This window comes from Delphinapterus leucas, chromosome 6 (genome assembly GCF_059928025.1).
Source record: "Delphinapterus leucas isolate spDelLeu-1000000601 "Yukka" chromosome 6, BTC_Dleu_Yukka2, whole genome shotgun sequence".
NCBI lineage: Eukaryota > Metazoa > Chordata > Mammalia > Artiodactyla > Monodontidae > Delphinapterus > Delphinapterus leucas.
Genome location: NC_143134.1, coordinates 104,479,051 through 104,504,912, shown reverse-complemented (window position 1 = coordinate 104,504,912; position 25,862 = coordinate 104,479,051). Strand labels below are relative to the sequence as shown.

The 25,862-nt window shown below is 38.8% G+C and overlaps 1 protein-coding gene across 8 annotated transcripts in view; it reads left to right on the top strand.

Annotated features, from left to right (window-relative positions):
- The window catches only part of FKBP15 (FKBP prolyl isomerase family member 15), a 57,888-nt gene that overhangs the window by 11,393 nt on the left and 20,633 nt on the right, over nt 1–25,862 (top strand). For 7 of the 8 annotated variants that reach the window (XR_016393620.1, XM_089913612.1, XM_089913609.1 and 4 more), the window contains exons 3-16: nt 2,086–2,170; nt 2,620–2,689; nt 6,291–6,365; nt 6,838–6,936; nt 8,707–8,856; nt 9,955–10,023; nt 11,330–11,476; nt 14,214–14,356; nt 14,840–14,897; nt 19,113–19,220; nt 21,860–21,962; nt 22,448–22,554; nt 24,027–24,141; nt 25,523–25,632. Coding sequence is in view for 7 of the 8 variants with exons in the window: in XM_089913612.1 (XP_089769738.1) it covers nt 2,086–2,170; nt 2,620–2,689; nt 6,291–6,365; nt 6,838–6,936; nt 8,707–8,856; nt 9,955–10,023; nt 11,330–11,476; nt 14,214–14,356; nt 14,840–14,897; nt 19,113–19,220; nt 21,860–21,962; nt 22,448–22,554; nt 24,027–24,141; nt 25,523–25,632 (1,439 nt within the window). In the remaining variant the exon portion in view is untranslated. The remainder of the gene's footprint in view (nt 1–2,085; nt 2,171–2,619; nt 2,690–6,290; nt 6,366–6,837; nt 6,937–8,706; nt 8,857–9,954; nt 10,024–11,329; nt 11,477–14,213; nt 14,357–14,839; nt 14,898–19,112; nt 19,221–21,859; nt 21,963–22,447; nt 22,555–24,026; nt 24,142–25,522; nt 25,633–25,862) is intronic. The other variant, XM_089913614.1, reaches the window with a different exon arrangement.

The window sequence follows — 25,862 nt, the reverse complement described above, 5'->3', positions numbered from 1 at the left end:
CACTTATCCCTCTAGCAAATCCATGAACAAGGGTGTTAAGTAGGCAGATGAGAGTGTACTGGGAAAAGTTGAAACTAGCCTGAAGGAGGATGCTAGGCTGACCTTGGGGAGACAGTAATTTTTCTGTGTTTCAGACTTGGCCTGATAACTGAGGCCTTAGTTCCTCTGTTTTTTGGTATTCACTGCTTCTCAGGAGAAAAGTTTTATTGTAGCATTACATACAACTGGAAAGTACTGATTGAATTTAAAACTATGTTGTAGGTTTTTACAAAAGAATAAGGAAAACAAGAACAACCCAGACTAGGAAAATAAGCCAACAACATAAAATGGGCAATTCATCAAAATAAAACAAAGTAAATGGCCAATACAAATCTATAGAAAATGTTAAATTTCTCCTTCCCTGTAATCAATAAATGCAAATGAAAACAACAGTGAGGTGGCATTCTCCTTTCCCTAATGCCACCCGTATCCCATTGGTAAAGATTTAGAAAGATTATCTCCTCTTGCTGTCAGGGATGCAAAGCTGGCCTACTCATACTGCTGGTGGGAGTGTAAACTGGTAATGGCATTTCTCAAGGGCATTTGGGCAGGTTGTAACAAAACCTTAAAAATTTTCACACTCTTGCATGCCATAATTCCATTTTTGGGAATTAATTCTAAGAAAGTAATTAGAGGTACATGCAAAAATGTGCATTTTAAGGATGCTTATCATAGTGTTATTTATCACAGACAAAAATTGGAAACAGCCCAAAGAAATGTCAAACAATAGGAAGTTGGATGAATTCTAGTAGAGTCAACATAGTATTTAACCATCAAAAAGTGTTTTTAGGACTATTTTGTGTTTTGGAGACTGTTTTGAAAAGTATAAGGAAATGCCTACACTAAGTGAAAAAAGGAGATTGTCAAATCATTAATTTTCTTTAAAAAAAAGATGAAAAAGCTGGAAAGTTTATGTGTATAGAAAAAGGACTAGGAATAAATACATCATATTATTAATGTTTATTTTTGGGTGGTGAGATTATAGGTCATTTTTTTATGTGTTTCTGTATTTGCTAAGTTTTCTACAGTTGTACTCTATAACGAGAAAAAGGTATTTCAGTACTGTTAACAAAATTCAACTGAGTAAATTTTAAAGATCTTATTGGCTGTATTCAGTAATTCATGAATTGAGAAGCATCCAATCTAGTAGATAGGGGCTCTGACAAAATGAAAGTCCTTTATAGGCAGAAGGGAGCAGGAACCAGGCAGAAGGGGGAGTCTAGTGTAACACCAGGCAAAAAAGTGGGTTGCTTATTACAAGGTTACTTTCCTTTAGGGGATAGCAGAGGTCTATCAAACAGATTACCTAACTAGTGCTGATCAGATCATTCTGGTTTAAGATTCCATTTATGGGGGAGCCAAAACTGTAATTATGTTGAATCTCTGGTGGGGTGGGTCTTAGCCTAAGTGACTTCATTTTGGGCCTGTTGTCTTGTTTTTAATAACAACAAAAAGAATCAAACAAGGATACTTTTGAAAATAAGTTCTTGGTTGCTGTGGCCATGCCTGTGTTCTCAACAGATTCATGTGGTGAGTGTGAATATGTTATTTACTCTAAATACACTATTTTTAAATGTTAGTGTTACTTTATACCACTGTAAAAGTAAAGTAATGGATATAATCTGAATATCATAAGTTTTCTACTCCAGAAGTAAGGGAAGGGGAAACAGCTTCATTTTTATTTATTAAAACTGTCAAAATATTGGAAGGAGAAAAGGAAGATGGAATGTGACCTTGTTTTCTAGACAGTGCTTCTCGTCCAGCCCAAAGACTTGTTTGGAGTGGAGCCAGAATCCTGGGTTCTAGTCCTAGGCTTGCTTTTGTCATCGTGTAAGGCACTTGGGGGCTTAGAGCCTCAGTTTCCGCATCCCCAGACACGGCCATAGGGCCATTTTGTGGATCAAATGAGGACAATGGTCATGAAAGCATTGTAACACTAACTACAAGGTTAAAGACGAATTTTGAAGCTGCTTTAAGGGTTAAAAATCAGTTTCAAGCAAGAAATGAATGACAACTTTGTTTTCTGCTTCATCTCTTCGTCTTCAGGAAATCAGGCGACACCAAAAACAGCACCCACCACAACAGGCACTTCCACAGTATTGGTTGCAACAGCAGTCCATGCATATCGCTAGTAAGTAGCTGAGAAGGAACACTTTATAAAGTTGGTGGGGGTGTGGGTTAAGCTCCTGTGTTTTGCAGTAAGCCTTTCTGTTCATTGCAAAATGGCTACTCAGTCCTGCCATAGACAAAGTATCAGTAATGCTTTTTAATGTTTCATTTGGAGAATTTTGCACGCAAAACTTTGAAGAGCCATTATCTTGTGTACTCTCTCTAGGAACTGCTTATACCCTCAACAACTGCCTTTTTAAGCGCTGAAAGAAAGCCACTCCACTGAGATATCATGAATAGTAGATGTTTAAAGAGTAAAGAAGTTGTATATGAGCTTTAAATTATAAACTACTCACCTCTGTCCCTTTCTAGAGGCTGAATGACTAGACTCCCCACTTTATATGGCAGAAAAGAAAGCTGGTTCTACTTAGTTGAAGGAAGTATTAATACCTGTTTTTCTTGCTTCTATAGCACAAATGGTCAATATGTAAAGCAGGGCAAATTTGGTGCTGCAGTCCTGGGAAATCACACAGCCAGAGAGGTAAGATTGCCTCCTCATCTCATGTATATTCACGTGTCCCAAATTATCAGTGAGCCGGTTTTTATTGGGACTTGTCTGATGTCTTACATATCAGAGGATTAGATTGATTGTTTGTACTGAATGTGAATTTTTAATGTTAGATATATAATAATATTTATAGTCACATTTTGCTTACTGTTGTGTATTAAAACAAATTCAACTGCTCAAAGTCAGTAAGTTTGACCTTTGTGAAATGGATCTAGCTTAAGAATTTGGAGAGTTTCAGAGTAAACCGTTTACTGAGGACATGCTTTTTTTAGGTAGTGAACAACATTTAGTGTACCACTTAGAGCATGACCACCGTTTATCCTTTGAAAGTTTGATGAGTTGGGTAGTCGATCACACAGCAAAATATTGGTTTGAGTCAAAAAGATGTGGATAGAAGTGTGGAGACTGATTTCCTTTTGTGGGTTGTATCTAGCTTCAAATTCTGCTCCAGAAGGTTTTGAACATTGTTGAAATATGCATAAGAAATAATAGAGGGCTTCCCTGGTGGCTCAGTGTTTAAGAATCCGCCTGCCAATGCAGGGGACATGGGTTCAAGCCCTGGTCCGGGAAGATCCCACATGCCGTGGAGCAACTAAGCCCATGTGCCACAAATACTTAGCCCGCGCGCCTAGAGCCTGTGCTCCGCAACAAGAGAAGCCACTGCAATGAGAAGCCCTTGCACTGCAACAGAGAGTAGCCCCCCGCTCGCCGCAACTAGAGAAAGCCCGTGTATAGCAATGAAGACCCAACATAGCCAAAAAGTAAATAAACAAACAAATAAATCTATTAAAAAAAAAGAAATAATAGAATTTCAGAGGTCCAGGTAGCATGGAGTCCATGCACCTCAGAGACTCTGAGACACTGAGAGAGAAGATGACCTGTTCAGGGTAACTAACATAATGGACAACACTCATTTGTATTAAAAACAAACAAAAAGCTTAATTTTGGAAATTTGGAAACATCTATAAAAATAGTGGGTCAAGAATAACAAACACCCAGATACCCATTACCGGTCTCTAGCAGTTATTAATCTTGTTTCATCTCAACTGCAGCCTGTTTTCCTTCTTCCCCTGCTCAGATTATTTTGAGTAAATCTCCAGCATACAGTTTTAGCTATAAATATTTTAGTATGTATCTCTACAAGATAAGGATTTTTAAAAACACAACCATTATGCCATTATCGCACCTAAACAAAACCTACAATAATTCTTTGATCTCATTCACTACCAGTTAGCATTCAAATTTCCCTGATTATCTCTCTCTCTCTTTTTTTAAAGTTTGTTTTAATCTAATAAGGTCCATGCATTGTAGTTGGTTACTGTGTTCCTGAAATCTCTTTCATTCTCCCTTTGGGAGGTAAATAATGTCTGATTGTCTCTCATTTTGTTATGTTAGCAGCCATTGTTGATTATTATCTAGATCTATTAATTCATTAGGGGTTGCCATTTGGATTTCAAAAATCTGGTATTGGTACTTCATCACCCTTCACCTCCAGATAGGATGTAGCATGTTGTGGCAGGCAACAGTCCCACTGTGACCATTATAAAAAGACAGATAAATTGCAAAAATTATGTTTTAAAATTCATTGGAGAGCTATGGAGATTATGAGGACTAGATGAACTAAAATTTTGAGAGGAAAGAGCCAATGAGCTGAGTGTTTCCTCTTCCCTTGGGACCTTTGCTGATGCTTACGAGTAGACTAAACATCAGGTATGTCCCAAACAGAGAGAGACTACTGGGGGAAAGAGGCATTGGTAAAAACTAGAGGAGCTCCAAACACAAGATGAGTTTTTCCCCATGGGACTTTTTTTTTTTTTTTTTTTTTTTTGCGGTACGCGGGCCTCTCACTGTTGCGGCCTCTCCCGTTGTGGAGCACAGGCTCCGGACGCGCAGGCTCAGCGGCCATGGCTCACAGGCCCAGCCACTCCGCGGCATGTGGGATCTTCCCGGACCGGGGCATGAACCCATGTCCCCTGCATCAGCAGGCGGACTCTCAACCACTGCGCCACCAGGGAAGCCCCCCCATGGGACATTTAATGAGTTTGGGTGTGCTGTGGAAGTCCAAGGGCTGTGCCAGAAAGGTAGAGGGAAACTTCTGCAATCTTGTGGGGCATAGGAGATAAAATCCTACTGTAGGGTGGGAAAGCAACAACCTTCCTCTCAATACATTTGCTAGATTTTGAAATTCATGGGGAGGAGGCTAAAGAATCTTAGCTCAGAATCTCTGATGGGCAGAAAAGTCAAGACTGAGGAGTCAGAGACCTTCCAGACTCTTAATCAAAAGCTTACAAAGATAGTGCTCAAGAGTAGGGACAACCAGAAATGGACCAGCTCTTAATAAATCTGTGATCCTTTCCTGACCAGCTCAGTCTATAAGATTAGCTCCTCACTCTATCTGCTTCACATAGGGTAAAGAAAGTCCTTTCTGGTGCAAGATTGTATATGAGCCCCCATAGTCAGTCTCTCCCTCCCTTCTGGGGTTGAATTTTAATTTCTCTGTGTGCGTGTGTGTGTGTGTGTGTGTGTGTGTGTGTATTTGTGTGTGTAGTAAATATATAGGAGACATAAAATTTGCCATTTTTAAGTGTACAGTTCAGTTGCATAAATTACATTCACAGTATTGAGCAACCATCACCACTATTTCCATTTTTTTGTCACCCCAAACAGAAAATCTGTAATCACGAAGCAATAACTCCCCATCCCCCTTCCCTTATTCCCCGGTAACCTCTAATCTACTTTCTATCTCTATGAATTTGCCTACCCCAGGTATTTCATATAAGTGGAATCATACAGTGTTTGTCTGGCTTGTTTCACTTAGCAGAATGTTTTCTCAAGATTCATCCATGTTGTAGCATGTATCAGAACTTCATTATTTTTTATGGCTATATAATATTCTGTTATATGTATATAACACATTTATCCATTCATCATTTGGACACTTGGTTGTTTCCACCTTTTGACTATTGTGAATAACAGGCAGTGAACATTGACGTATAAGTGTATGTTTGAGTCCCTGTTTTCAGTTCTTTGGCATGTATACTAGGAGTGAAATTTCTGTGTCATATGGTAATTCCTTGTTTAGCTTTTTGAGGAACTGCCAGACTGTTTCTACAGCATCCATACTGTTTTACATTCCCACAAGCAATATATGAGGGTTCCAGTTTCTCTACTACCCTGCCAACACTTTATTATTTTTCCTTTTTTTTTATAGCCATTCTAATAAGTGTGAAGTGGTACCTTATAGTGGTTTTAATTTGCATTACCCTAATGCCTAATGATGTTGAACATCTTTTCATGTACCTGTTGGCTGTTTGTATATCTCGTAGTCACCCCTCATACAAATAAAAACACCAAAAAAATAAAGACATAGCTAACTATAGTTAAAGAGTAGGGTCAAAATGAGAAGAGATTAAAGTGGATGGTGAGAAGATGTAGGTTAAACTCTAAGCTTTAAGGGATGAACTGAGTTTTGAGTTTTATACCTATATGAAGCCTGACATCTTACTGCTGATTTTGTATTGCCTTTTAATTTCTGTTCTCTCTTTTTTTCCTGCCCATCTTTGCTTGAGTACAGTATAGGATTCTTCTTTATATCAGTCAGCAACATCCAGTTACTGTTGCCAGGATTCATCTGAACTTTGAGCTAATGGTAAGGCTTCCTGTATTGGAATCATCAATCCTTTGGGATTCGTTTATAGGAGAGATTGATCTGTGCATACCTGGTGGGAACTAGATCCACTACTTCTGCTCTGGAGAGCAGAGTGGATAGCTTTTTTTTTTTTCCTTCTTTTGGCTGTGCTTTGTGGCTTGCGGGGATCTTAGTTCCCCGACCAGGGATTAAACCCGGGGCCCAGCAGTGACAGCACCAAGTCCTAACCTGAACTGCCAGGGAATTCCCCAGAGTGGATATCTTAACAGAGCCTCTTGAAAGGTCTCTTGGCTGCCTTCTGGGAATGTGGACTAAGGGGTGATTGGTGGAAGGTGGGAGGGAAGAAGAAAGTTCCCTGATAGCTTTCTTTGGGTCCACCTGAGTCAAGGCCCTTCTACATGAGCTTAGGCAGCCAGATTTATCTGCTACGCTGCCTGCAGTTGAGTTATCCCAACATTTCTCCTTTCCCCAGGTTCGGCCCAATAACTACAGCACCTTTTATGATGATCAGAGACAAAACTGGTCCATCATGTTTGAGTCTGAAAAGGCTGCTGTGGAGTTCAATAAACAGGTAATATCTATATATTTTTTAGTGACAAGCATTAAAAAATCCACTAAATTCATCAGTTGAGCTTACTGTATTTTAGGGAAATAATAAGAATACTTATTGAAATTGCTTGAAAAATGAGACTTTAAGGAGAAAAAAAAGGCTAAATGTAAACTTACATCTTTAAAACACTTTCCACTTCATAAATTATCTTAAGGAATAAACACAACTCTTTTTTTTTTTTTTTTGCTGTACGCGGGCCTCTCACCGTTGTGGCCTCTCCCATTGCAGAGCACAGGCTCTGGACACGCAGGCCCAGCGGCCGTGGCTCACGGGCCCAGCCGCTCCGCGGCATGTGCAATCTTCCCGGACTGGGGCACGAACCCGTGTCCCGTGCGTCGGCAGGCGGACTCTCAACCACTGCGCCACCAGGGAAGCCCACAACTATCTTTTTAAAATAGTGTTTCAAGAGAGTTTTTTAAAGTTATTTCATGGTCATTATAGAAAATTTAGAAAAGCATTTTTAAAAAAAAATCATTCATAATCTTACTACCCAAAGTAATCACTGTTAATATGTTTCATTTTTTTCTATTCATGAGTTACATAAGTAGTTATAGTCCTTTAAGAGCTCTTGCTTATTTTATTTAATGATGTAAAATGCATCTTTCCCCACCTCATGAAAAATTATTTAGAAACATTTTTGCAAGCTGCATAACATGAATGTTCCTTAATTTATTTAATCATTCCCTTACTTTAGGCAGTTAGATTATTTTCAGTCTCTGAGATAAATGATACTGTAGTGAGCATCTTTGCTATACAGATTTGTATACAAATCTGTCTTTTTTTTCCCTCTGATTATTTTTTAGGCTAGAAGAAGTGAAAGATTGAGTCAAAGGGTTCATATATTTTTAGGTTCTGTATACACTTTGGCACACTGCTTTTCAGAGAGATTGTACAATTTTACATCCCTGTCATTCTCTCACTATGCCTTTGCCAGCATTTAGAATTACTGTCTTTTTTCCTTCTTAGTCTTATTTGCTTGATAAAACATGACTTCTCATTGTTTTAGTTAGCATTTATGTGATTGCGATAATGAAACTTTTTGAAAGAAAATGAGTAGCAAGTTTCTAAGGTATACTATGTTTAAACATTGACTATAGAAAAATTCTTCATAAAGATGTATCTGACGTCCTTGCCTAGAATCTGTGCTAAGGTAATATGGGTAAATCTGTAGGTGGTAGAGATATGAATTCTGGGAATACAGCATGGTTTTGTAAAGGGCCTTTATTTTATTGTCTTTAGAAATGCATTTTGAAATTTTTTAGAGGCTCCCCTAGCTTTCACAGGTTCCCAAACACTGAAGCAGTAAATCAGTATAGTAATGATAGCTAATGTTTATTGTGTACTTACTGTTATTTGCCAGGCACTGTGCCAAGTACTCTGCTTGTATTAGCTCAGTCTTCATAACTACCCTAGGAAATATGCAAAGCTTTTATCTCCATCTTACAAAAAAAACCTCTGAAATAAGGTTCACAGCAGTTAAGTTATTTGGCTGAGGTCACAAGTTAATAAGTGACAGTGCCCAGATCTGTACCCAGACAGTATGACTCCAAAACCATACTTCTTAGGCACTTTGATTCCTGGTGAGATTACTGACTTTGGAATGGTTTACTTCTGAACATGTAATCTGTTTTGCTAGTGGATGCCACTGTTTGGAAAAGAACATTAGCAATAACTGAATGAGTACTTACTGAGCTTAAACTAAGTTTATGCTGCTTTGATTTCATTGCACAGGTATGCATCGCCAAGTGCAACAGCACCTCTTCCCTGGATTCAGTGCTGTCACAGGACCTTATTGTAGTAGAAGGCCCTGCTGTAGAAGTTGGAGATTCTTTGGAAGTGGCCTATACCAGCTGGCTCTTTCAGAATCACGGACTGGGCCAGGTAAGAAAATGTATCCTGCAAGTTCTTTTGTAATTTAAATAGCATGAGAGCTATTCAAATGTAAGGTGTTATTACTATGAATTGCTGCTTTTGGCAAATAGAAATCTTTGAGGAGCCCTGCTTTAGTCTCTACAACTGCTTTTGGGGCATAGCCATGAAATGCTAATGTATAAAATCTGCTCAGTGCCACTATGTCTCTTCTACTTAGAGAAAGGAAACCAGTTTTGCAAGTATCATTTTTGGTAATTGTTCATATGTATGTCTCTTCCTATACCAGTTTTAAACTTGAATATATTCTTATGGGATTAGGTCTTAAAACTTTTTAGACTTTCCTCACAGTTGTTTCTCCGTTTTTCTTTTTTTGCGGTATGTGGGCCTCTCACCGTTGTGGCCTCTCCCGCTGTGGAGCACAGGCTCCGGACGTGCAGGCTCAGCGGCCACGGCTCACGGGCCCAGCCACTGCGCAGCACGTGGGATCCTCCTGGACCGGGGCACGAACCCGTGTCCCCTGCATCAGCAGGCGGACTCTCAACCACTGTGCCACCAGGGAAGCCCTTTTCCGTTTTTCTTATACTAGATACTGTGAATAGATTGGGCTTGTTTTGTTTTTTTATTATTAAGCCCTCAAAAGTAGTGTGGTATGATAGAGCTTTCGACTATGAGTCCAAAAAATGTGGATTCAGGTCCCAATTTTATCCTAACTTGACTTTGTCGAGTCATTTAAGCTCTTAATTTTTTTTTCCTGTGAATGGAGCTTAGTGGTGCTCACCCTGCTTTCTTGGCAGGATGCCTGTTGGCATCAAATGAGATAATTTATTTGAAAATTCTTTATAGATGAAAATATTTTTAAACACTTGGTAGGAGAAGTTTTATTTTTTTCTAAACCTGGAAAATCCTTGCCTCAGAGATATTCAGTGTGATAACACCTTTAGCCATGATGTGGTCTCTTCTTTTCAGGTCTTTTAAGAAGTATTTTTCCAGTTTATTTGACATTACCTATTTCAGAAGTACTGTGCTGGTGTGTATTAAGTTGAATATCATAATGATTATTATTATTTTTGAAATTGGCTAATCTTGTTTATTTTGATCAACTTTCAGGTTTTTGACTCTACTGCTAACAAAGATAAGCTGCTTCGCCTGAAATTAGGATCAGGAAAAGTCATCAAGGTAAAGACTTAACTGTGTTCTTATTATATATGGGTTTATCAGTTGCAGTGGGCTTACTTTGTAAAATTTCTAACCTGGGTATATTTTTGGAGAATCTGGAAAGGCTTGGTTAAAAAAATAGGAAGAGAAAAATGTGCCATGTTACCTACATTTGGGAAATTTTTACCTGTGAGACAATATATTGAAGAAGGGTACATTTCTTTTCTCTAGTCCCTACATTTTATTTTTCATCCTTTGGTTCTGAGGGAACTATTAAATTCTTCCTATTGCCTAATTGAGAAAGAGGTGAAACTGTTTCTTCTAGAAGTGTATCATAATGGGTGATTCTGATCTGTCTGGGATGCTTTAAATCATGGTGGGAAGCAAGTACAACACAGCAGGAGGAGCACTGGGATTGGAGTCTGAGGACCTGGGTTCATGTTGTAAATTTCTTCGTTAGCAACTGTGGAAGTATTTTATAAAGTAAAGAGTATTTTAGGGACTTCGCTGGTGGTCCAGTGGTCAAGACTCCACACTCCCAATGCAGGGGCCCTGGGTTCAATCCCTGGTCAGGGAACTGGATCTCTCAAGCTGCAACTAAGAGCCTGTATGCCACAACTAAAGATCCAGCACGTGGCAAGAAAGATCCCGTGTGCTGCAGCTAAGACCTGGAGCAGCCAAATAAATAAATATTAAAAAAAAAAAAGAGTATTTTACACATGTGGGGTGTCATTGTGTCAGGACATACTGATGCGTTGTAAAGTACTCATTTATCCATGTGGCAGAATGGTTTTCTCCACAGCTTTGTTTATGACTCCTTTTCCCAGAATCACTTAGAAACTTTTTCCTGTAGATCATAGCAGTTGGGGCATGACCCTTAAAGTTAGACTCATCTAGTGTTGAAATCTTGGGTTAACAATTTACTAACTGATCTTGGGCTAGTTACTTAACCTCTTTAAGCCTCAATTTTCTCTTCTGTAAAATGCAGATATTGCTATTAAGCTTATGAAGTTATTTTAGGGATTAAACAACATAATGGAAGTAAAGCACTTAGCAAAGTACTTAGAAAAATGTGTTTAATAAGTGATAGCTTTTATTTCTATTTTAATGCCGTTCTTCTGTTCCAATTTCTCTCATCATCTAAGGTAAGTATATTTCATACAGCCCTGGATATGCTGCCTTTTACAAGTGAATTGAGAAGCAGTATTCTAGATGTTCTTATAACCAGTGGGGAGGGGGGAATATAAACCCGATGATCCTGTACTTTGTTTTGTCTTATGAAAAGGTTTGTATCTGATGAGCTTTTCCTCTTCTCTGATTCCTAAAGAGCTGGGAGGATGGAATGGTGGGCATGAGAAAAGGAGGGAAGCGGTTGCTTATCATCCCGCCAGCCTGTGCTGCTGGCTCTGAAGGGGTAATAGGATGGACTCCATCAACAGACTCGATCCTGGTGTTCGAGGTGGAGATTAGGCGGGTGAGTGAAATGTTGTGTTTGATGAGTCCTCTTTGCTAGTTAAGTAAAATGAATAAATCAATGTGTCGAAAAAGATTCTGAAGATATCTTTTTTTTTTAAGTAGAAATGGTATAGTTGGAGAGAACAACAGCTTTGGAATCTAAAGGCCAAGGTTTATGTCCTTCTTGGCTCTGTATTCATAGTCACTTCTCTACACTAACCTTCTTTTTATTTTATCTGTAAAATAGTGATTCCTGCCCAATGTTCACACCTTTTGATTTAGTAATTCTATGGCTACAAGTGTATGCTATCAATATGTTTACTTAAGAGTGCAAAGATACCTATATATAGATAGATAAATAGAGATAGATACATAGTTTCCTCCCTCTGCCACATTGTTTGTGATAGTAAAAAACTGGAAACAGCTTAAGTGTCTATTATTATGAGACTGGTTAAATTATGGTTCTTCATAGAGTGGACTTCTATGTAGTTCTTAAAGAATATCCAAAATCTATTTTTAAGTGAAAGAAGCAAGTTGCTAAACAGTATGGGGGGACTTCCCTGGTGGTCCAGTGGTAAAGCATCCGCCTTATGATGCAGGGGATGCGGGTTCGATCCCTGGTCAGGGAACTAAGATCCCACATGCCACGGGGCAACTAAGCCCATGTGCCACAACTACTGAGCTCCCGCACCACGAGAGAGCCCGCGTGCCGCAAACTACGGAGCCCATCACCCTGGAACCCGCACTCCACAACTAGAGAAAACCCACACACCACGACTAGGGAGAAGACTGTGCACCACAACAAAGAGCCTGCGCCTCGCAGCAAAAGATCCCGCATGCCTCAATGAAGATCCTGCATGCTGCAACTAAGACCCGATGTAGCCAAAAATAAATTAAAACAAACAAACAAACAAAAAACAGTATGGTAGTATGATCTTGTGTTTGTGTGTCTGTGCGTATACAAATGAATATATGTATATGCCCATATATTCATATAAAATTTCTGGAGGCATTAAAAGAAATGAAATGATTTTCTCTGGAGAATGGAAATGGAGTTCAGAAACTTCTACTTTTTTACATTCTACCCTTTGTACCATTTAAAATTTTTATCAAGAATAATTTCTATAATAAAGTTTGTAACAAATTGTGGTTAATTAATGTTCCCCCTCCCCCACCACCAAAAAAAAAAGACTCTGCTTTATACTGTGATTATTAAGTCTGAATGTGATAGTGTTTGTGACTATAAACTATAAAGTACAATGCAAATAAATATTATGACCATCCTCATTGTGGTGATTATTCCTTTATTCCTGCTGCAACAAAGGATATGCTTTTTTTTTTTAATTTTTTTTTTTTGCGGTACGTGGACCTCTCACTGTTGTGGCCTCTCCCGTTGCGGAGCACAGGCTCCGGACGCGCAGGCTCAGCAGCCATGGCTCACAGACCTAGCCGCTCCACGGCACATGGGATCTTCCCGGACCAGGGCACGAACCCGTGTCCCCTGCATTGGCAGGCGGACTCTCAACCACTGCGCCACCAGGGAAGCCCAGGATATGCATTTTTTATTAATGACTCTTTCCTAATTGGACACCCTTATCTCTGGTGGGCATTCCAGCCCTCTTTGACTGATGTGCTTCCAGCTGCCTTTTTCACAACTTTTATATTCTTTCTCAATTTTCCTTTGAGTTTGAGGAAGTCAGGGGTGGTAATAGATAACAAGCCATTTTGAATCCATTAAGACTGACATTTTGTAAACATAAGAAAAAAATACCCTATTTTACCAATAATCAAAGAATTACAAATTGATTATTAAACTGACAAGGCTGGGGGAGTTCCCTGGTGGCCTAGTGGTTAGGATTCTGGCTTTCACTGCCGTGGCTCACATTCAGTCCCTGGTCGGGGAACTGAGATCCCGCAAGCCGTGAGACGTGGCCAAAAAAAAAAAAAAAACTGACAAGGCTGATACAGAACGATAATACCCAATGTGACAAGAGTGTTAAGAAAGATTTATATACTACTTACGGAGTATAAAGTAGTTTACCCTTTACGGTGTGAAATTTTATGGTATATATCAAAAGTTTTAAAAATAAGCATACCTTTTATCTAACAATTTCACTTCTGGAAATTTGTATTTTGGAAATTATTATGTGCGAAGAGAGATAAAGCTATTCTTAGAAGTATTGTTTGTATAGAAAAAATTAGAAATAAATTGAATATCCAACAACTAGGAATTGGTGAAATATATTTTATGATAACATAGATATTTATGACTTGTGTTCCCAAAATCCTTTGGAGACTTTTTCCTGTAGATGATAGCAGTTAGGGGCATGACCCTTAGACCTACTCTTCAGTAGTTAAAAAGGATGTTGTCGATTAATAATTTAGTTAACTAAATAATAATTTAGTTAACATGGAAATATGTTAATAGTGAGTGAGCAAAGCAGGGTACAAAATGGTATGGCCCCATTGTTGTAAAACACACACTTAACACACACACACACACGCACACACAGATAATATAAGTGCAAAATATTACATCCAAAATTCTAACAGCGTTATTGCTTAGTGGTTGAATTGCAGGTGATTGTTACCTTTTCTTTCTCTTTTGGCTTATCTACATTTTCTGATTTGCCTACAGTGACTAGGTAATGACTTGTATAATGAAGAATAAGTAAAATGAAAGGAGAATGGAGGGGGAAGCGTGCCTTTTTTTGTGGTCTATTAGCCTGTTCCATCTGTGGTTGATCTCTCCCTAGGTCAAATTTGCTAGAGATTCCGGCTCTGATGGGCACAGTGTTAGTTCCCGGGATTCTGCAGCCCCTTCACCCATACCTGGTGCTGACAGCCTCTCTGCTGATCCTGTTGTGTCACCGTCCACATCTGTTCCTTTCAAATCAGGGTAAGATACTGGAGTTGTATAAAGCTCTTTTATTGTCCATATAAATGATTCTTAGAGGGGTTCAGAAATAGGGATATAGTTGAAAACTAAAATAATTTTAAATAATTGGGAAAAAATGGGATGAGGGAAATGGGGAAAGTAATTGCATCCGATTTTCTGACAAAGGATTAATATTCATACTCTATAAAAGCACTAACTTAGATATAAAAGAATACCTGCCAAACTCTGGAAGAAAATTGGGCAGAAGGTATAAACACAAAATATATATCCAAGGAAAGAAATGTAAATAATAAGCATTTGAATGGAAAATTGTCCATCTTCACTAGCTTTCAGAAATTATACAAACTAAAGAAGAGTTAAAACTCTGTTTTACAGAGATTAAATTGGCAAAGATTTTAAAAAACAATTTGTTTATACAGTATAATCTAGACTCGTGATTATGGATTTTGTTTTTATATCAGGATATGTCTTATTTGCTTTCAGGGAGTCAGTTCTACGTTCCAAATCTAACTCCCTCAGTGAACAGCTTACAGTAAATACAGTGAGTATATAAGTCTATCTCCTCATCCCCAGTTAGCTAGAAGGGTTTCATGTGCCTAGGGTATAGTAGGTTAGAGAAAAAAAATGTTGAAAAATGTTGATTGAGGCTAGAAATCAGTGGTTACTTAATTCATTTTCCCTTACTTGAGAGTCAGTATAAATTAGCTTGGGCTTCTGCATCGACAGACTTGGATTCAAATCTTTATTCTTATAAGCATGTGGCTTTGAGGAAATTATCTGACTTCTCTGGTCTTCAGCTTCTTCATATGTCCACTCTTGCTGCTCTTATTCAACATAGATTTGGAAGTCCTAGCCACGGCAATCAGAGAAGAAAAAGAAATAAAAGGAATACAAACTGGAAAAGAAGAAGTAAGACTGTCACTGTTTGCAGATGCCATGATACTATACATAGAAAATCCTAAAGATGCCACCAGAAAACTACTAGAACTAATCAATGAATTTGGTAAGGTTGCAGGATACAGAATTAATGCACAGAAATCTCTGGCATTCTTATACACCAACAACAAAAAATCAGAAAGAGAAATTAAGGAAACACTCCCATTTACCATTGCAACAAAAAGAATAAAATACCTAGGAATAAACCTGCCTAAGGAGGCAAAAGACTTGTACTCAGAAAACTATAAAACACCGATGAAAGAAATCAAAGATGACATAAACAGATGGAGAAATATACCATGTTCTTGGATTGGAAGAATCAATATTGTGAAAATGACTATACTACCCAAAGCAATATATAGATTCAGTGCAATCCCTGTCAAACTACCAATGGCATTCTTCACAGAATTAGAACAAAAAATTTTACGATTCGTATGGAAACACAAAAGACCCCGAATAGCCAAAGCAATCTTGAGAAAGAAAAATAGAGTTGGAGGAATCAGGTTCCCTAACTTCAAACTATACCACAAAACTACAGTGATCAAGACAGTATGGTACTGGCACAAAAACAGAAATATAGATCTGTGGTACAGGATAGAATGCCCAGAGATAAACCCACGCACATATGGTCACCTAATTTACAACAAAGGAGGCAAGAACATACAATGGAGAAAAGACAGCCTCTTCAATAAGTGGTGCTGGGAAAACTGGACAGCTACATGCAAAAGAATGAAGTTAGAACACTATGTAACACCATACACAATACAATTAAAAAATGGACGGAAGACCTAAATAGACATTTTACCAAGGAATACATACAGATGGCCAAGAGGCACATTAAAAGATGCTCAACATCACTAATTATTAGAGAAATGCAAATCAAAACTACAATGAGGTATCACCTCACGCTGGTCAGAATGGCCATTATCAAAAAATCTAGAAGCAATAAATGCTGGAAAGGGTGTGGTGAAAAGGGAACCCTCCTGCACTGTTGGTGGGAATCTAAATTGATACAACCACTATGGATAACACTATGGAGGTTCCTCAAAAAACTAAAGATAGAACTGCCATATGATGGAGCAATCCCACTACTGGGCATATACCCTGAGAAAACCATAATTCAAAAATAGTCATGTACCACAGTGTTCATTGCAGCTCAAATATTTACAATAGCCAGGAGATGGAAGCAACCTAAGTGTTTGTCAACAGACGGATGGTTAAAGAAGATGTAGCATATATATACAATGGAATATTACTCAGCCGTAAAAGAAAGGACACTGAATTATTTGTAGTGAGGTGGATGGACCTAGAGTCTGTTGTGCAGAGTGAAGTAAGTCAGAAAGAGAAAAACAGATACCGTATGCTAATGCATGTACATAGAATCTAAAAAAAAAAAAAAAACGGTACTGATGAACCTAGTTGCAGGGCAGGAATAAAGATGTAGACATAGAGAATGGACTTGAGGACACGGGGTGGGATGGGAAAGCTGGGGCAAAGTTAAGAGTAGCATCGACATATATACAGTACCAGATGTAAAATAATTAGCTAGTGAGAAGCAGAAGCATAGCACAGCGAGATCAGCTCGGTGCTTTGCCCTGACCTAGAGGGGTGGGATAGGGAGGATAGGAGGGAGGCTCTAGGGAGGGGATATGGGAACATATGTATGCATATGGCTGATTCACTTTGGTGTACAACAGAAAGTAACACAGTATTGTGAAGCAATTATACTCTAATAAAGATCTATAAAAAAATAAATAAAAAACAAAAAAAATGGAAATAATTCTCACAGCCCCTCTAAGTGTTCCCGTGATATGTTTATAAAGCACTAATCTCAAAGCCTACATAGAGCTTGTCTTCAGTAATCTTGAGATTTTTATGAGGTTTAAATGAAATGATGCCTATGGAGTTTTTAGTATTGTGTCTGGCATATTGTAAGAGCTCAATTAACATTAGCTCTGTTATCGTAATTACTGCTAATGCTACATATCTTCATACTTTCATTCTCTCAGAGGAATTCTACACTAATTCACCAATTAGTTGACTTCTATCAGGTTTCTGGGCCTCTGTGTTTCCCCAACTGTAACATGAGAAGACTAGCATACTGTTGTAGTAAAATTTGGATTTGAAGACCTTTAGAAGATGTACACTGTGTTTGCTGCTGCTCTGCCTGGTCCGTGAAGGCATCTGAGTTTGCTACATGTGGATGAGATGATAGCTGAAGTGCTTCAAGTTCTAAAGCTCTGTGGCTTTCACCTGCCACATTGGGAAACAGGATAATTGTATGAAGTGAAATTGATGATTAATTTCTCTCCAACACTAGTTTATTTGCTTATATTCAGTCCAAAGCAGAAATTAATTAAGCAAATAATTGATCTGATATTTGTAAAAAGTGATCTAAACCCAGAAGGTTAAGCCAGAGAATCAAGAAAATTGAAAAACAGTTTATAATCTCAGATCTTTGAATAGCCATAACGATTGTTCAGTATTAGTTCTTTAGTAGTCTCGAGACACAGCTACTTTTGTCACCTATTTCTAAGCTTCAGTAACTTTTCATAGACTAGTGCTCTCCAACCTTTTTTTTTCTTTCTTATTTTACAGTTTTGGTTTTTTAATTGAGGCAAAGTTCACATAATATAAAATTAACCATCTTTTGGTTCTTTTTACATTTAAGTTTTTATTTTTTGTTTTGAATAGGTAATTACATTCATATGGTACAGTTAGCAAAACAGTATAACAAGATATACATTGAGAAGACTCATTTCTACCCCTGCCCCCATGTACCCTATTTTATCTCATCCCCAACCTTGGGTAACTGCTTTTATTAGTTTCTTATGTATTCAGTGTTTCTTTATGCAGATGCAAGCAAATAGGAATGTATATTTTATTTGCCCCCTTCACAAAAAATAGCATATTATATATGTTATCTGCCTTGCTTTTTATAATAACAGTATCTTTCCATGTTTGTATATAGAAAGCATCCTCATTTTTTTTAATCTTTAGATCACAAGATTCCATTGTGTGAATATTGGTTTATATAACTAGTCCTCTTTTGATAGACCCAACTTTTTTTGATTATGTGTCTCCATTAGTTAAGAAAAAATGATACACCCTCTCAGTATATGTTTGTTTACAAATTATATACATAAAGTACTCTCCATCCCTGTAAACAAGTTTAATGTCTGATGTTTACTGTAGCTTAAAAATAATTTTAAAATAGAGGTCATGGTCATTTCTTTTTACACTCATTAGATCATCTTGTTTACCCTTAGGAGTATACATTCTGCTCTGAAGGCTGCACTTTAAACCAGTTAATGCATACAGAGGCGTCTAGCTCAGGGACTAGTATGTCATCAGTGCCAAGTCAGTGTTAAATGAACCTGAATTTAGAACACAGAGCTCCTGTTTTCTTTTTGCCCTTAATCTCTTCTGAATATTTATCTGCTGGGTTGCTCTTGGGCTTTTGAGAGGTTACTATTATCTAAAATGCCTCCCTCCCTTAATCTATACTTTAGTTTTTTTATCTGTAAAATGAGAATACTTATGCCTGGTAGGGAGACTTGATTGCAGTGAAGGAATACAGATGAAATCACTTTGTCCATTCCAACATATAGGGAATTATTTTTCCTACCGTTATTAATTGTGACCCATGTATGCATCTAGGCAAGAAATCTTTAATTCTCATTTTCTAGAAGATAGTTTCAAATAGATAAGGCAGGGGGGACTTGTTGAAAGATTTGATATAAGAGCCAAAAGACGTAGAGTTGACTGAAGGTAGTGAACCTTGATTATAGTGATTTTTGTGACTTTCCTCTCTTTTTAGAATCCGGATACAGTCAAGGCCAAGTTGATCTCTCGGATGGCTAAAATGGGCCAGCCCATGCTGCCCATTCTTCCACCACAGCTGGATTCCAATGATTCAGAAATTGAAGTATGTCCCACTGGCTGTCTTAGAATGAATAGTGCAGATGTTGCTGTCTTCTGTTCTTTTAACTGAAATTATTGCTTTTTCTGCCTCTAACCCAGAATCATGATTTAGAGAGCTTATATTCAGAATGATACAGGTTGGTATTGGTACATGTGTTTCTGCTATAATTATCACTTCCCCTGAGAAATGGAAGCAATTCTGTATATCTGCCATAAGAACTGGGCAGTTTTAAGTAGTTAATTTAGCTTTCTACTAAAATCTCTGTTGTCAGCAAACATCAGCCTTTAGGCAGCATGATGCCTGACCCATAAAAGAATGAATTCATATTTGTTGATTGAATGTTTAGATTCTCTTGGGAAATGTTGATTTTTCCACTGATGTAATTTAATATGAAGATCACACTGCTGTAGGAATTCCCTGGCAGTCCAGTGGTTAGAACTCAGCACTGTCACTGCCAAGGGCACGGGTTCAATCCCTGGTTGGGGAACTAAGATCCCACAAGCCATGAGGTGCAGCTAAAAAAAACCACTGTTGTATCTTTTGGCTTTGTATGTGGCATGATTTTTTTTTAATTAACTTTTTTTTGACTGCATTGGGTCTTAGTTGCGCCGTGCAGGATCTCTCATTGCAGCACACAGTCTTCTCTCTAGTTGTGGTGCGGGTTCCAACGTGCGTAGGCTCAGCAGTTGGAGCATGTGGGCTCAGCAGTTGGGGCGCACGGGCTCAGTTGCCCCGTGGCATGTGGGATCTTAGTTCCCCAACCAGGGATCCAACCCATGTCCCCTGCATTGGAAGGCGGATTCCTAACCACTGGACAACCAGGGAAGTCCCCTGTGGCATGATTTTCTTTCTTTCTTTTTTTTTTTGCGGTACGCGGGCCTCTCACTGTTGTGGCCTCTCCTGTTGCGGAGCACAGGCTCCGGATGCGCAGGCTAAGCGGCCATGGCTCACGGGCCTAGCCGCTCCGCGGCATGTGGGATCTTCCCAGACCGGGGCACGAACCCGTGTCCCCTGCATCGGCAGGCGGACTCTCAACCACTGTACCACCAGGGAAGCCCGGCATGATTTTTTTGAAGTTCAAAAATTTTGTTGCAATCAGCTCTATCAATTTTTCCCTATGTTTTTTGCTTTTGACATTATGCTTAGAAAGCCTTCCCACTTTCAGATACTATAAACATCACATATCTTTTAAAAATATTTATTATTATATGTTTAGATCTATTATTTCATATTTAATCCATCTGGAATTTGGTGAATGGTGAGAAGTAACTTAATTCCAACTAAGCTCTTTTCCCATTGGTTAGTTCCTTATTGAATAAAATAATTCTTTCTCAAATGAATTGAAACACTTAACAGTGATTAAATTTAGGATTCTTTGATATTGATTTAAAACAAAGCAAGTGTGATGCTTTTGAGGAAAACAGTTTTTAAAATAGGCTTTTTTTTTTTCACAATTTTGTTTTATTTCTTCACGGAAAAGCTCTGTGTAGATTTAACATTTTAAAGGAAGATAGGATTTCTGGGACCTGTTATAGGATTGATTTTTATCTGGTTTCTGGAAATGAAATTTGGATAAGATAATATTCTTATTAAAATTTTTAGGTGCTAATTATTCATTGTAGAGTAATGTAAATTAAAAAGAAGAAACATTTAACAAAAAGGACATTCTTTATATGTTGTTTCATAATCTGATTTTTTAACTTAATGTTATGTCATGAACATTTATGTTAATATCAGTAATATAAAAAAAGTAAATAAATAAAACGAAGCTTTATCACCTTTAAAGATAACCCAGTGCTCTGTTACATTGATTTATCATGATTCCTTTTACTCTGTTGTTAGACATTTAGATTGATTTATGTAATGATGTAAAACTGGGATGCTTTTCCAGAAATGCATAATACATTTCTGAGAATATTGGGAAACAAGAGGAAGTTCTGAAGTAAAAGAATGTCAAAGAGATTTCAGCCCTTGAACTGTAGCATAGCAGATCACAGTCACTGTATATTGTGCCTCAAGTTTTTCTTTTCCTTGAATGAATCAGGAAGATGTTTGTATGTTAACTATGTTTAGAATTATAGTAGGGACCAACATTGCTTTGCTTTTATGAAGAGAAAGAATGAGGGGGAAACACTCTAAAACTATATTGTCAAAAACAGCATCGTAGTGAGGCACAGTGAATCCTGCTTTTTCTGATTTTCTGTGAGTACCTTGAGGTCTGTGTATATTATTTGGCAGAAGAGAAAGGCTGCATTATTCCCTGGGTTTCCTTGTAAGAGGCCCTAATTCTGTGGAAACAGACTAGGTCAGTCTGAAGGTAGTTAGCTGCTGGTTTGCAAAATGATACATTATGGGGAGCAGTCACTCTAGCTGCTTCAGACAAAATAACATCAACAACTTATACTGGAAATTAACTATGATTACTTGATATAATTTACAGGGAGAAGGGATCCTACTCCAGTATATAATAGAGTGCTTTCTTCCCATAGCCCACACCTTCAACTCTTGCCTTTCTGCTTGCCTTTCCTTCCTCTTCTTTGCCTAAAAGCACTGGTTGTAACCAGCTTTAGGGTGGACAGTCACCCCCAGTCTTCAATTAAGGACCCACAGACACAGTAACCAAAATGCTCATGCTGTTGCAGGACGTGAATGCTCTTCGAGGAGCTGGGCAGCCTATGGTGACTCCGTCCATCCAGCCCTCTCTTCAGCCAGCCCATCCAGTGCTACCACAGATGACCTCACAAGGTAAGGAACCTCTCTGAGGCTCTGTGGCCTTGAATTGGGTCGGTACCAAAGTTGTCATCATTGTTCCTTAAAATGTTAGGCTGCATTGTTTTAGTATTGAGAACTGAACTAGAGTATAAAACTTGTCAGTTTGTCCCTGGGTAGGGCATTTTCAGACCTGGAGATGTATTTGGTCTGCTTGCTGTGTCTTCTGCTGTGTTGCATTGTCAGTTTTGGAAATCGGCACTCAGCTAATGAGCCATCTCCCTGTGTGTAATTCTGCACTTTCTGTCAGCTGATGGTGTCGAAGGTCTGAGTCACGTGCACCTGAGCATGCCCAATTTCCTTCCACTAGCCCATTGTTGAGACTCCAGTAGAGCTGATTTTAGGAGACTAGGTGAGAGAAGTGGTCAAGTCTGAAGGGTGGTGATTTGAAAGGTGATAACCCAGACTTGTACCAAGAAGCAAGGGATGGATAACAGTGAAAACTTCTTGCTTTATCTTAGCACCTCAGCCATCTGTTTCTGGGCTCCAAACACCGTCTGCTGCCTTGATGCAAGTTGCATCTCATGATTCCCACTCAGCTGTATCTGGAAACGCCCAGTCCTTTCAGGTAACAACATTTTTAAACCATATCAGTTATAAGCTATAATTGATTATGGTTCTAGGCAGTCTCTTTTCTTCTTCTTGCACGATTTGTACCGTACCAGTTCCTCACAGAGTTTATGATTTTTCTCCTTCCTCAACTCCTACTTTCTCATGTCTAAACAAGCAAGGGATTACCTACCTTATAGGTGGTTGTAAAGATTTCATGCAAGAACAAGCAAAGCACCTGGCACAAGGCCTGGCACATAGTAAAAGCCCAAGCAATGTTTGTTCGTTTTCCTTTTCACACATGTCTAATTGAGGGCTATAGATTCAAGTCTTCTGTGTTCTCTTCTATCAAACAGCTGATAGGCCAACATTCTGCACTCCACTCAGCAGAACGGTTGTGCTGGAGGGTCAATGGATGGAGGCTGTATGAAAATACAGCTGAACTCTTTGTCTAGTTAACCTCCAAAAGTGAGCTCTTAAAAGTAGGTTTTTTTCTGTTTTCACAGAAGGTAGTGGCAACAGCCTGTCTGCCTCTGCTGACTGTTTGCCCGGACAGTGGACTCTTTCTTTTGCCCTGACACATTTGATGGTTAAGACTTAACTCCCCATGGTAGCAGACCCTCACTTCCTTGGTGATTCTTGATGGAGGGATCAGAGTGATGGTGGCCAAGCTATGCCCCATTATTAGGAAGGGGTGTATCAGAATTGAGAAAAGTCCTACCTGGCCCTCTCCTAATGGACCTAATAGAGAGTTATATCCTACAGACTAAGATTCTTTTTTAGTAATGGATGGGTGGTTATACCAATCCCTGGAAATGAGCTGGATTTCCTTAATTCAAGGAAGAATAACCATCATCACTAAAATGATAGCTGCTGTTTATTGAGCATTTATTGTCTTCCAGGCACTTATGAGCTCTTAGGAACTTTACCTATACATCGCTTCATTTAATCCACACAACAATCCTAAGAAATGGTATTATTATTTTCATTTTATAGTTGAGGTGGCTGAGGCTCAGAGGAAAATGAGAGCGCTTGGTCATACAGATAAGCATCACAATCTAGAAGGGGAGAGGCATCCTTTGGAAACTGATGGCCTTAGTTTGGAATCGCAGTGAACACCTCTTCTTTTACCTTAATGAAACCAAGCGTTATTTGCTTAGTTTTAAATTTTTTTTAGACCATCAATAGGCCCAATGGCCGGGGGATGAATTCCTACTTAATTAAATCATCACAGGAGGACTGGGGAGTGACCTGAGACATGCTTCCCTCACTCTCTAGGTATGACTTTAGTGACCAGGCATCACTGGATTACATACGTGACTCTCCTGCTGCAATTATTACCCAATACCAAACCCTGGTCTCATACATCTCCAGCTTCAATAAGTTTGAGTCTACTTCCAGTTTATCTACTTTATTCCATCCAAGACAAATTAAGCAGAAAAGAGAGATATGACTGTTTTATAAGCCATCTGTAACTTGGCATTTTCTCAGCCCTATACAGGTATGCAAGCCTATGCTTATCCTCAGGCACCAGCTGTTTCTTCCCAGCTGCAGCCCGTTCGGCCCTTGTACCCCGCACCGCCCTCTCAGTCTCCTCATTATCAAGGTAGGAGTTTCTCATCTTCTGTTCTTGCTGTGCTTTCCTCCCTCCCATCCCTTTTTCATTTTGACTCCAGTAGATCTCTGCCCTTTTTTTCTTTTCTTTTTTTTAAACAAGTTAGTTGAGGTATGACTTACATACCGTGCAATTCACTCGTTTTAAGTGTACAATTCAATGGGTTTTCTTAGGATGTTTACAGAGTTGAGCAGCTATTACCATAATCCAGCTTTAGAACATTTACATCATCCCCACAAAACCCCTCATGGCCACTTTCTGTGTTTTGTTTCTTGCATTTCCTCCTGCCTTTTTAATTCCTCTCTCAGAGTTGCTCTGTAGAATTCATAGCTAATAGTAAAAGAGTAAAAGCATTCGAGGAAATTGGGAGAAAACATGATGACTGTTCAGTATCTCTGAAAGCTATTTTGTTAAAATTTTAAAGTTGTGAAAAGAATATACTTTTATAAAAAGGTCAAACAACACAAAAAGGTGTGAAGTGAAGTTACTTTTTTCCATCATTAAACCCCCCTGACCTTAGGAAACGGTCACTTTTCAGATATCTTGTATACATTTACAAGTGTGGTTGCCTAGTGTAAAAAACAAAGCAAAATAAAATGCACACAGCTGGGATGGTATCCTGCCTTCTTGTTCTGCAGCTTGTCTTTTGTACAGTAATCACTTTGGGTATTAGGACAGTGGTAGGAAGAAGCAAGTATATCCCACAATGAAATTTATGGTCCTGGAGTGGTAAGGGTTTCCTAGGTGCATCCTTTGTCTGGAAGCCCTGCCCTTCTCCATCTGGGAAACCACTGAATCTGTCATCTCCTCTGTGAAGGCTTCCTGTTACCATCCCTCTCTCCTCTCCTTCCAGAGACATAACTGTATACGTGTGTCACCAAAGAGTTAATCTTGCTTTTCTCTGTGCTTCTTTTGTACCTTGTAACCTCGTACATGGTTCATTCTTTGCACTTACAACACAATGTTATAATGATCTGTTTACACGTGAGTCTCCTCACCAGACTGACCTTGCCAAGGGCAGGAACTGTGTTTCATTCCTTGCTGTATCCTTGGTACCTGGTCCAATACCTGGCATGCAGTTGGGTGAATGGAGAAGCAATCTGAGTTGCTAGTGCACTACTTGTGCCCTTGAACCAGACTGTATCACTTGATGCATTTTGCAGGAGGATAGCTGGTTATTGTTAGCTTTGGAGCCATTTTGCCTTTAACCCCTCTCCATCTTCTCCTGACAGTGTAAATCACCTACAGCATTTTCCAGTATTTGGAAATGTTCATTTCTTTCTTTCCTCTGCTGATAGAGCTGTTGGCTTTTTTTCATACAGTATCCTCTGCTACAGTTTCATAAGTTTCTTTTTGGCTAATGTCTGTTCAGGATCAGGTGACATGGCTTCATTTCTCATGACTGAAGCCCGGCAACATAACACTGAAATTCGAATGGCAGTCAGCAAAGTGGCTGATAAAATGGATCATCTCATGACTAAGGTGACTGAGTCATCTCATGACTAAGGGGCTGTATTGAAAGTGGGGGTATAAAGAGGGGATACAAACAGGGAGCAACCAGGGCTATAGGTAAACTCTTCCTGGTTTCCTGTATTCATAGTAGTTAGTAGTTATTTCCCTAGAAGGGTTGTTTTATTTGGGGATCCAGTTAGCAGAAGAAAACTCCTGCTTACATTGGAGATTGTCTCAGAAACTTATTAACTCCCTCAAAA